The 13,222-nt window shown below is 39.2% G+C and overlaps 1 protein-coding gene across 2 annotated transcripts in view; it reads right to left on the bottom strand.

Moving 5' to 3' along the window:
* Nucleotides 1-13,003, bottom strand: part of OLFM3 (olfactomedin 3) — a 54,624-nt gene extending 41,621 nt beyond the window's left edge. For both annotated transcript variants that reach the window (XM_003641696.6, XM_040704933.2), the window contains exon 1: nt 12,757-13,003. In XM_003641696.6, the coding sequence (XP_003641744.1) occupies nt 12,757-12,825 (69 nt within the window). In that variant the 5' untranslated portion in view covers nt 12,826-13,003. The remainder of the gene's footprint in view (nt 1-12,756) is intronic.
* Nucleotides 13,004-13,222: the final 219 nt, after the last annotated feature.

Below are 13,222 nucleotides of genomic sequence, written 5' to 3'. Positions count from 1 at the left end.
CGGAGTTTACTGGACTGCGTGGATCCAATGGCCTGGCACATCAGAACCACAGAAATATAAGGCAGTGGTGTGGATACCGGTGCACAGCGCACTCTAATGCCTTCGAGTCATGAAGGGACAGAATCAATCCGTATTTCTGGAGTGACTGGGGGTTCTGAAGAATTGACTGTGTTTGACGCTAAAATAAGCCTCACTGGTAAAGACTGGCAAAAACATCCGAAGTAGTCGGTACTGAGACGCAGATCCTCCTGGCACCTTGACTGCCAGTGCTGAACTGGATGTTCAAGGGAAAGGTTCCCTCCACCCATCATGCTACTGATGCCACTTGAAGCAAGTGGATTGCACTGACTACACAATGAGTTCGGATGGGGAACCTCAGTTGTCCAGGAATCTTAGAGGTGATTATGGACTGGCCGGAAGGGAAAAAGTTTGGAGCATCACCAGGAGAAGAGATATCGCGTGCTAAAGAGGCCCCACCATATAGTGAACTACCAGAAAATGAAAAGAAGTATGCCCTGTTCACAGATGGATTGTGTCATATTGTGGGGAAGCATCGCAGATGGAAAGCTGCTGTGTGGAGCCCCACATGACAAGTTGCAGAGGCCACTGAAGGAAAAGGAGAATCAAGCTAATTTGCAGAGGTAAGATGTTCATGTGCCCAAGAGTCGGGCTACTGAAGAACAGAAAAATAGCCATCAGGTAGATCAAGCTGCCAGAATTGAGGTGGCTCAAATAAACTTGGACTGGCAACACAAAAGTGAATTATTTCTAGCTCGGTGGGCCCATGATACCTTGGGCCATCAATGAAGAGACGCAACATATAAGCGGGCTAGAGACCGAGGGGTGGACTTAACTATGGATGCTATTGCACAGGTTATTCATGACTGTGAAACATGTGCCCTAATTAAACAAGCCACGAGGATGAAACCTCTCTGGGAGGAAGGAGGATGGCAAAAGTATAAATATGGGGAGGCGTGGCAGGTTGACTATATCACCTTGCCACAATCTTGCAGTGGTAAGCGTTATGTGCTTACCATGGTGGAAGCAACCACTGGGTGGCTTGAAACATATGCAGTACCCTATGCTACTGCCCAAAACATTGTGTTAGGTCTGGAGAAACAAGTCCTGTGGTGACATGGCATCCCAGAAAGAATTGAATCAGATAGTGAGACTTATTTCAAAAATTCTCTTATAAATTCTTGGGCCAAAGAACATGGCATTGAACAGATTTATCATACTCCCTATCATGAACCAGCTTCTGGTAAAATTGAACAGTACAGTGGGTTGTTAAAAACTATGCTGAAAGCAATGGGTGGTAGAACATTTAAGCACTGGGAGAAGCATCTGGCTGAAGCCACCTGGTTGGTCAACACTAGAGGATCTATCAGTCGTGATGGTCCTACCCAATCCAGTTCCCTACATACTGTAAAGGGAGATAAGGTCTCTGTAGTACGTGTAAAGAGCATGTTGGGAAAAGCAGATCGGGTCTTTCCAGCCTCTGGGAAGGGCAAACCTCTCCGTGGAACTGTTTTTGCCCAGGGACCTGGGTCCACTTGGTGGCTGATGCAGAAAGATGGGGATGTTCAGTGTGTACCACAAGGGAATTTGATGTTGGGGGAGTGCAGTCAATAGCTCTATGTATATATATCTATATAGATGTGTGTGTAATGCATTTTAATTATTGTTTGTATATATATATGTATATATATTAAGCATGATGTAATGATGTAGAATATGTGGTGGAATGTCATGGTTTTGTAATTTTGCTATTGGTATTCCACATCATAACATCATGGACAGCATGGGTAATTAAAGGGTTAATACTCCAGTTCCATGAATTGACAACCTTCCAGATACTTGCTTATCAAAAGAGATGAAGAACAACGTATCCCAGAGGACCTCACGGTCAGGGAAGGAAGATATGTCACAGAAATCACAGGATTTGAGTCACGTGATCAGGCTAATGCTCTCACTCTCTGGTAGCCATGCAGAGGAGTGGGTGTGCTTCCAAGCCGTGTGCTTTCACCAAGTAGGCCTTTTGGTTTCAGAAACGTTCTCTCTCTTATTTGATTTATTACCCTTATTTTCAATTAGATTGTATTACATTGTGTTATCTTGCAATCCGATATCATAGTTAGTAAAATAAGCTTTCCTCCTTAGATCGTTGCCACTGCTCCATTCTTTTTTTGCTACCTGAGCCCAGCTCCCGTTCCCTTACCCCCTTCCCTTTTCCCTTCCCATTTTGGGGAGACAGGGGGCTCATGGGCCTACTGCCCCCCTGTCACAGGCATAGATTTATCTAGATTGATATAGATAACTCCGTGACAACAAAATAGTCCTGAAGATACGGTGTTGCTTTTTTTTTTCCCCTCTGAACATTTCAATTTTCAATATTTTCAATGTGTTTCCAGTAGAATTATTTACCTTTATCTCACACTGTATCATTCAGGTTTCCTGCCTAAGCATTCTCTTCACTGTTCAGTATACTTATAGTGCATTTCTCACAATGTACCCATACCAATTATTGCATTCTGCTAAGCTTACCCTTTCGCCCTTCTTCCCATTCCAAGCTATCACTGTATCACAGTCTGCTATTTAAAATTGATTTTACAGTCTACCCTGTAAGTCAGATATTTCATGTATTCTGCATTTCTAATACAGGCATTGTTCCAAACACTGTTCTTCAAAAGAAAAAATTTCCATGTACCACATGACAACTGAAATAGCAAAAAAGTGTTTGAATGCATTTGTCTGCTAAACTGACTTTCTAAGCTTGGGTTTTTGGGAGTGCTTTCAAGCTATGGGTACTGACTGTGGCAATAGCACCACATCAGATTGTCTCTGGGCATCTTGCCTAGCTTCCTGAGCTGTGTTTTCAGTGGTTGACAAACTTGAGGAGAGCTGAAAAGAAGCTTTGGTGCTCACAGGCCCAGTCTCTGCCTCAACAATGAACAAATCAAGCCTCTGAACAGCATGTATTTGCTGTTCAGTCTAGTCTTCGTCATCTGGACTCATTTCCACTTGCAGAAATATTTTCTAAGGCAAATGTAGCATAAACTATACCTATCATGCAGAATCTTACTCCAGAATCAGTATTGCAGTTCAAAACCATCTTGAATGGGTAATGGGAGGATGGTTGGACTAGATGATCTTGTAGGTCCTTTCCAACCTTGTGATTTTATGGTTCTATGAAATAAGAGTACCATAAAACATGCAGAATCAGCAAAACATTTGTTAGGATTGTTCAGTGGAACTCTAGGCATTATTCAAAATACTCAAGGAGATTAAGGCATTCCTTAAGCTTGCATATAAACTAATGGTGGTAGGTATGCTGATCCTTAGTTGCTGATCCTGCTGAAGTGAATATTTCATTCAGGCAGGCTTGTATTAAAACATGGCCTCCTCGAAGCAACAAATATATATATGAGTTGCTTTAGGCAGTGATTTTCTCCCCCAATCTGTCACAAAGCATTTTAGTTAAACTCATATTAATTGGAGTAACAGTTTCAGAATTTGGATATGTGCTCTTGCAAGGATAGCTGAATGTCTTTTCAGTCCAATGAACACATTACCAGATCTGTCTGTTTTGGCCTTTTAAAGTAAAATCAGATGTGTACGGTATCTAGAATCATGTGAATTGTTGACACTTGGATGTTTTTCTTAAGCTAACAGCGAATTTGGCTTGAAATATGCTTACTTGTAGCTCATAGGATTTGGTGTTAATTATCATTAAAAATAATAATAGTAAGAAGTCCAAAAGTTTGTGGTTGCTCTGAAAAATTTTTATGAACTCTTTTGGACAAAATGTCTTCCAGCTGTTCTGGAGTTTGTGAACATGTTTTGTCACCTACTTATGGTTATATTTAAAATGGATAAAAAACTATCAAGTATTAGTTTAACCTTACAATCAGTCAATACTAAATTAATAACATATCCTTTTTAAAATACATTTTCAATAATGTATGCATTAATATGATGTTTGGTGAGCAAAAACTTCCAAAATATTACTTTTTAATAGAATATGTAATCATTTAATAAATACTCTTCCATTTGTATGGACGGTAGAAGAAGATCCCACAGTGGATCTAGAATTAAAGGCAAAGAGACATGAATTAGGAATCCTTATTTTCATCTGTTTTTGTCTTGTTTTTAGGAAGAATAACGTATTTTGGTAATCCCATGGTAATGGAAACTCTTTAAAAATACCCAGATTCTGAACAGTTCTGTTGAATTAGTAACTCTGGAATGCCAAAAGTAACATTGGCTTTTGAAATGGAAACTAAGTGAGATAATCTAAAAACATAGGACTGTTCTGCTATTATTACATGTAGTTACTGATTTTCTCTGTAAGTAATATTTTAATTTTCAATGAAGGTATTTATGAGGTGCCATTGTTCACATTATAAGAAAACCAAGGACATAACCAATTGGAATAGCAGGGAACCAGATGTAGTCCCTCATTTTTCTATCAGGTACTGTCAATCTTTTCAGGCCTGAACTTATATTGTGAAAAAGGAAGCAATTAAAAAACAGAAAATGTTATCTCTGCTTAATGTGTGACAATAGGGATTAGTATCAAAAAGGATGCTTAGATAAAGTCAGAAGTTTATCATCATTCATTTTGTTGCTAACTCCCAAACTATCATTTAGTCTTTTATTTCTGTGAATAAGCTCACACAAAATTAAGGCAGGGAGAATTTAGTAAATAGCCTGTGTTTTCTCTTAGTTTTATTATGCTACATTTCGTTGTGATTGTTTTGTGGTTTGCACTTGCCTATTTTAATTTCTACATATAAGTGTATTGAAATAATTACTAGGAGGGATAACCTCTAAAACTGTTGCAAGAGTTATTGAAGGTTCTGATTCTGGCACTGTACAACTGTCATGAAGACAGGATGACTGGGGAGCCTGTGCCATAGGACAGATCTAGGAATGCACTGACACTGACAGTAGGGAGGTCTGAACAGTCCTTTACCCTTCTTTCTAAATTCATTCCTGAAAGCATGTTAAGTAGCTGGTGTTCAGTATAAATCAGTTACCAGAATAGAAATGATGCATGGGCTGAAGAGATGCACAGTTGAATGATTATGATTTCATAGGAAATGTAATTTTACCCTGAAGCAAATATCCACAGTTTTAAACATTCTTTGATCAATTAAACATATATTTTAAAATAATTCCTTCGCTAAGTTCAGGTGACAGCAGTAAGTTTCCAGTTCAAATCTGTTTTGCCGAAGACTTTTGTCTGAATAAGGTGTTTCCAAAAAGCTCTCAATTTATTGTCAGTTTAAGAACTAGTTATGCAGGGTATATTGTAAATAATCCAGGAGGTCCCAATTCTTTAGAAAAACTCAGAATCTAGCAGTCTTCATTTTGTTAACCAGTTGGGGATTTTTTTGTCATTCATTTTCAGAATGATCTTAATGATAAACTAATGTGATTATCATGTAACAGTAGTGGTTTTTCTTATTTAACTGTAGCCTTTTGTCATGTCTGATCTTATCTGACTTTTGTAACAAGACACTGGACTGAATTGGTAGTTTATTTCTCCAAATATGAACTAGCTACTAAATATGCTTCAGACGGGTCTTGACTCTACTCAGCATGCATCTCTGCATTCTTCATGTAAGTTCTCACAGATATCTGTGAATAATATCTGCAAATAATATTGATCTGAAATCTCATTATGAAGCCAATCCTGTTACATACTCACTTTGAGAACTGAGAGTACATATATCTACAGCTGTATTTAATTTTTTCATACCATTATCTATGTGATAGTTCATACCACACTCAAAGCCAAGATAGCTGTCCTCAAGGTACAGAACTGAAAGGATCTTTTCTGTGAAAAGTAGTTGGGCAGCAGGATCTGCTGTTAGTACAAGTTCAGTTTACATGTAGCTTTAGTACAACTACTATATATGTACAGTTACGAACACAAGGTTGAAGATTTAGTCAGCTCTTGCTAATGTGCAAGAAAAGAAGAAAAGCTAGGGAAGAAATAAAAAGGAGGAAAAAAACCCCAGCATTAATTTGCTAAGTGAATCATGGTATGTAGAAGAGGTCTTGTCTTTCTTTGTAATTTCTCTGCCAAACTCATGCCATAGCCCTTGGAAATTTTATGACTAAGCAAACAGAATGAATATTATAGGTATACTCTCATGTTTCAGAATAATTAAAAAGTTTAGAGTAGTCAAATAGTAGACCATATCCCACCTTTAAAAAAAAGGCAGCGTTCTGTCTGAACTGAACTGAACTGAAATGGACAATGAAAGGTCTGAGTCGTGTAGAGTAGAAATCGGGAACAGGCTGGGTAGTGCTGGCACGCGGCTGTGAGCAGCTTGAGGCTGCTCGGGAACTTCAGCTTTAAGAACTTGCATTGTGTTGGGTTAACAATAGATAACTGGAAAACAATGGTCTGCCAATGAGCTGCAAGCTACAACTAATGGGCTCTCTTCTATGAAAGAAAAACAATGAAATGCCTATTCAATTCAGTGGGAAAAGTCCTGGTTCACTTGGATCCAGACCAAATGAAAATAAAAGCAAATGACTGATAGCTCACTTTTGAAAAGCAGACAGATTTCACTTCAAAATTACATCTAATCTAAGAAAGATAATGGTGCTCTTTTGAACTGCTGTCTGTATTCTCCATACTGGTTATTACTTGGTGTTACAGTAACATTTTTTACTATTTGTTTTCTTGGAAGTCTCAATATCATATATTGAAAATGCACAGAATCTTATTATAAGGTGGATTGGTTAGAATAGTATATGAAAGACTATATGGAAAAATGAATAAGGAATGTAATTGCAATACTGAGGCTAGGACTGGACAAGTTTAACCAATATTAGTAAATGTACTAGTAATGTATTCTAAATGCATTGAAGATTGTATTTCTACAAATCCAATTTAGAAAGTAATATCCAAACTCAAAAGGCATCTACAATTTTAAATATATGTATGCATATGGAAAGTGATTTGAGTGCTTAGTTATTACCTGTAAAGTGATATTCTGAAACATACTTAAAAATATTTTCATAAAGCAGTTCTAAAAAAAAAAAAAGTAATTAAAAACTGTATAAAACTGTTTTGTAGTACCAGTACCATGCACCAATGTTATTTACAGTGTTGTGACTGGCGCTTAATCAGAGAGTGCATCAAGCTGCAGCTCTCTGAACTGAGTCTTCCAATTGTTCTGCCCATCCCCCCACCCCTTTCTGAATTGGTGGTAAAGATAATTTAGTACTGATATAAGAGGAGTTCTGTCCTTTGGAAAGCGTATATCTTTTTAGCACTAGGAAAAAAATCCCAGTTGATAAATATCTTAACAAATCATTTATTCACTCATCTGTTTTTTCAGCAAACTCACCAAACCACCATTAATGCCATGGCTAAGTATGTGAAGATTGATGCTGTGTAGTTTAAGGGTTCTTTAAGAGATCTTCCTGTGAATACATTAAGATCATTACTGTAATGGGAAAAAAAAAAAAAAAAAAAAAGTAAAAATGATGAAGGGGACAGATTTTGAGCTGTTATTTTTTGAAAGACCTTTTGTAAAACAATGGCAGGTCAGGTGAACAGTAAATTGTTCCATTCTGCAGGTGCACCAAGTACTGGTTTATTAGCTGACCATGTAGAAAGTAGTTCATACTGTCTCCTTATGCTAAACAAGTGCAATATACTCTTTGATCATCCTTTTGGAATTCTTGAAATACATGAAAGTATTTAATTTCTCAATGTTTTTCTATCTGTAGAGTATTCTAAATATTTTATAGAGTACTATGCACTGCTACTGTGTATATATATATAATTATATATATAATTTGGATTGGAAGACTAAGAATTCAGGTAGCTAAGTTCTTAGAATCGTAGAATCACTTAAGTTGGTAAAGATCTTCAAGATGATGAAGTGCAGTGGTCAACTTGACTTTCTGAGTCCCATCACTAAACTGTGTCCCTTAGTGCCATGTCTGTGTGTCCCCTAAATACCTCCCCAGGAATGGGGACTCCAAACAGTAGGATGATTAATACATGTAGAAACATGTACTAATGTTACACTCACATCTTAATTAAAAACATTTGAAAACAGACCTGATAGGGGATTCTGCAATGTTCTTTTTTTATGTTTATAGCAATAGTCTTAACTGCAAGAAATTCTGGATTTTTCAGCTCATTTCTATGAGGAAGAGAAGTCTTCAGCTTGTCCCTTAAGGCTGGTATTCTCCCTTGTGAGAGTTGTGTATGCAAAATAAGGCACACAAAACTCGCTTCTCTGGGTTTCACATTTAGGCAAGAAATTGGCTGCCTTGTGAAGTGAAGCAGTAGGACAGATTACTCTTCTTGTGAAATGTATACTTTGAGAGGGCTCATCCCAGGCTACTGCTGCAAGAGTTTACTCAGTGATTTTGAATTGTACCTCGTTTTCAGTGAAGATCCATTAAGAATGCCTAAGTGATGTCCTGAAGCATTTGTGTCATACTGGAGTACTGGAAAGGGGGTTTTTGGTTCCCAACGTAAACTAGAGCCTTTCTGAATACTCCCCATTGATTTATTAATAGGTCTGTTATGGATTTCAAAGATCTGTACTTGAAATTTTTAACTTCTCAATCTGTAGCCAGCTAGAGTCATCACTTCTAGAGTTACAGCTGGGTGCTGTTTTAATATTCACTGAACTGCTTTTCTGTGGACTGTTAACCAGTAACTGAAGTTAGTGGAGAATAACAACTGGAAACACATTCAGGAGAGGACCAAGGACATACAGACAGTTCCAGGGTGTTCTTCCCTGGCTTTTGAATTGTGTTGCTCAGAAATGTTAAGGCACAAGTTCGCCACATTCTGCAATTCATTATTTAGAGTATTCTTAATTCTGCATGCTAAATAGTTAGATAAGATTTTCATTTTGACTAATGAATAATAGCGTGGAAAACAGGGTAAATAAATTCTCAAGAAGTGAATGAGATCTTCACACAAATTTGCAGTATTATAGTACTATGGCTTACTATTTTCAACAAAAGATGTGTTTTGTAGTAGCCTGTGTTTGTATATAGTGTTCTTGTTATACAATCTCACAACAGAGAGGAATTAGTTTGTACTGCAAAACAGCAGTTAAGCAAGCTCTGTTTGTCTCTGGGAAAAAGAAAGATCATAGTGCCTAACTGTGTAGTTTGGTTGTGTGTGAAAATTGTTGATTTTTGAAGTCTAGAAACACAGTTATTCCAAAAATCAAAATACAAGGGTATGCATTCAAAAATAGTTAACTTTTAAAACTGCATTCATTCTTTTTAAGGTTAATGGTCCCAAATATCCTGTTACTCCAAGCTGTGAATATGGATAATATTTGCTTTTTGCAACTGTCCTTTAATGAAGCTAGACATAGCTTGTATTTGGGATTTTACCCACCAGTCTTCTTTTGAAATACTTTTTTGGGGTCAAAATTCAAAGAATAGAAACCCATCAGATCAAGGACGTACAGTCATATAAAAACATAAAGGCATAAAGTCCATTAACTGCATTGATAAAAATACATATTTTTCAGATCCATCAAAATGTGCAAAATTAAACTTAATGCCATCTGGATTTCACTACCTGATGAGCTTGCTATTACATGGAGCAGCATTATATTGCTGTAAAATGCTTGTTTGTTATACTACTGTGATAATTTGATGATAGAAATCAAATGATGGCCAACAAAAGTAACTTATAAAAGTCCACTTTGCATACTATGAAGGTCATTTAAAAAAACTCCAGGCTGGTAGAAAAGCAGCACAGAGATGCCATCTAGCAGTAACTCTTAGGAATTTCCTAGTAGTTATTCATTCTTTTAAGATGCTACATTTGAACATAGGAGAAAAGAAACATATTGTATTGCAAGTCTTTTCCTAAAGTTGGTTTTCTACTGAATATCTAATCACCCTGCTGGAAATAAAAATTTACTGAAACACATCATGATGAATAATTATATTTTCTTGGCTTTTTTTTTTTTCCGTATAAATACAGAGCAAAAATAGAATCTAATTAACAGACATGACATTTTAATAAGTGTCTTAGAATTTATATTCTACACTTAGCATTAGGGGTGTTTAAAATTAAGCACTGGTGAGCTTGTTAAAGGAGAATTGCCAGAGCTGGCCAACATTCTTTATCAGAAAAAGAAGTGAAATATAACAGCATGGGCAATAATTGGCTATTGTTGAAATAAAATTTTAATGTGTCAGGAATTTGACAATAAACTCTGCTTTTTTGGGGTTACATGTACTGCTATAAGATGATGATACCTAAATACATTACAACTGTAGATAACATACTAAGTTTAGCAGAAAAACCTTGTCATAATAAGACTGCCTGTGAACAACAGTCTTAAGAGTCAGTGTTAGCCTAGTACTAAATAAGTGGGCTTTTTGTTTGTTTGTTTTTTGTCTTTTTGCAGGCAACAATTTTTAAGTAATTGATCACTTAATATTTAAATAGTAATAATGCAGGTCATAAATAGGAATACACTGTATATACTCTGAAATATCTGAGACAATTTATTTTCATAAGCTGAATGGTCTGTGAGTGCCTAAGCCATGAAAAGTTGTACATCTGGCCATGAGCATATTGCACAGTGTTCTGGAGAAGTGAAGTGAGCATGTCCTTGTTTCCTGTGACTAATTTCACATGATATATTTGCTTCAAAACCTACAGGGCAGAAAATTGTTATTCCATTTCCATTTAGCAAAAAGTAAGATAAATAACTGAGCATAACTTCCATTTCTAAAGTGATTTCCATTGCAGCTTGTATTTATTTGCTAAAAAACAAACAAAAAATCCCACCACAAAACCAGAAACAACAATATGAGCCATAAGTCCACAGATAGATAATTTTTCAAAGAAATGTGAAATCTGATGTTAGTAGTCAACAAAACTAAATTATTATCTGCCACGTGACACCTTCTTAAATGGTAAATGTGCTGTAGTATCTTAGCCAAGGATGTGAGTAACCATTTGATCTCTCATTTATTTTATTTCTGAAAACCCAGTTTAGCTCCAATAAACAGCAGACTTTGATTAAGGGCTCACATTTTTACATATTCTTAAGGACTTTAGATCTTCCTGGCTCACGGCTTCTTCACAGAGTTAAAAGGGCATGCAATTAGCGTTTTAATATCCCTGAAGATGTCTCACCTCAAGATGAATAAAAGGCCTTTCTAACACCCTTTGGACACCAGACGCCATGCCAAAAAGGACTAGAAGCGAAGTTTCAAAGACAAGTAATCAGATTTGGTTGTAGTGGTTCATCCTGATTTTTCAGTGCTGGTCAGTGACAGACATATTAGATGGAGCATGTCTTCCCCCTGTTATTTTGGGACATCGCTCTGACACATGAGCTAAGCAGATTTCTGTCAGCTGAAGCTGGTTTTCTTCATCAGTGTTTTAGTCTTCATTCAGTTTTTGTTGGTGGTTTTTTTTTTTGTTTGTTTGTTTTGGTTTTTTTTTGTTGTTGTTTTTGGTCTGCTTTCAGGCAGTCTCTTTGACTTTAATAGATCCAAGTGCAACTGATGATAGAAAAATGACTGGGGAAACCTGTGATACAGTAATGTGCCCATGTGTTCCTGTTGACACATGTCCTGTGCATTGCCTGGTAAGTCTCTGCAGAACACAGCAATAGCTGGTACTGTCGGTAGCTGCAGTTCAAAAACATGTAGATGTAATTCTTTATCAACTGATGTTATTAATTCTGTATCACCTCCTGCTTTTGTTATATTCTCACTGTATTTTATAGACAGAAAAGCAACATAAATAGTGCAGCTGTAGATCAGATGTCCACTGAATTGCTTTTTAAGTTCTATTATATATATATTTTTAAGTGGAATACCTCTTTGATATTGTTGCAAATTCTGCCCATATTTTCATGTGATTAGATCCTTTATTTAGAAGGAGAAAAAATCACCAGAAGAGAAAAGTACTATTTCATGTGGTCATCTGGTACCGAAATGGCATCATTAAATGTCATTCACCAGCACGTTACAGATCACGTCAGCACGGCATGGGCTGCTGGAGGACTGCAATGCTATGAGAAAGTTTTTTTTTTTTCTCTCGTTCTTTTTTTTTTTTTTTATGATGCTCACATGTATAAGACTGCATGACACAGATGAAGGTGAAGTTCTAAGTTATATAGCACCACAGCCATCTGCAGGCCCAGCGAGTTTTATTCCCCAGTGCTGAGAGTGCTGTAATGCAGTTCTCATTTCCAGTGATTTCGTCTAAACCCACCCACCCTGTCAGGCTGCACGGCTAAGACGTAGTGCTCATTGTTAGCATTATTTCAACACTAGATTCGATCTTCTGGCAACCCGAACGCGTTTGACAACAATGAAACTCGGCGGTGCTCGGGAGCAGGGCTCCAAAGCAGGTTCCTGACGTGCCCACGCCCCGCGTTCCCCAGCACGAACTGATTTCCCCCCGCAGCCCTGCTGAGCCGCCACTGCTGCAGCCGCTGGGCGCTACGCTGCGGCCGTGCCTCAGCCCGGGCCCGCAGCTGCTCTGCTCCTCAAAACACGGCCGGCGGCCGGAGCGGGCCCGGAGGTGCGCAGCTGGCGGAGCCGCCGCAGGTTGGGCCGTGTCCCTGATGTCCCCGGAGCTGTCAAGCTCGGGCGGCCAAAGGAGCGCAGCCGCCTTCTGCGCGCGACCCAGCCCAGCCTCACCAGCTGCCGCCCGCCCGCTCCGCTCCGCCGGGCCGGGTGAGGCGCCAGCCGCGGCGCCTGGCCGCCTCCTACCTTGGAATGATCGAGGCCGGCCAGCAAGGACAGCAGCAGGAGGTTGAGGATGCTGGCGGGCGCCTGCATCTTGATCCCGGGGCTACCTCTCCGCGCCGCTGTCCTCGGTCATTCACTCCGCTCTCCTTGCGGAGACCGCGCCGGCAGCCTCGCTCTGCTGCCCACCCGCCGGAGCCTGAGTGGAAGCGGCGGCGGCCACCCGGAAGACGCTCATTCCTCAGACCGCCGCGACGCGGAGAGGGCGGGTGAGGACGGCGCTGCCGGAGCGGCTCTGCTGCCCCGGCCCGCCCCGCCCAGCTTGGAGCCCCGGTGGGATGGGCGGGGGTGTGACATCACCAGCGACGGTGGTGGAGCGGCGCTGGTGGGCTGAGGGCTTGAGGCGCCATCCCTCTGTGTCCTAGGGCGGCTCTCCGAGACCCTGTCTGCCAACACAGTATTATTTCCCGGCGGGACCTGGCAGCAGCTC

Source organism: Gallus gallus, chromosome 8 (assembly GCF_016699485.2).
Source record: "Gallus gallus isolate bGalGal1 chromosome 8, bGalGal1.mat.broiler.GRCg7b, whole genome shotgun sequence".
In the NCBI taxonomy this organism is placed as follows: Eukaryota; Metazoa; Chordata; class Aves; order Galliformes; family Phasianidae; genus Gallus; species Gallus gallus.
The sequence above is the reverse complement of the archived record's forward strand: the minus strand, read 5'-3'. Positions and strand labels throughout refer to the sequence as shown.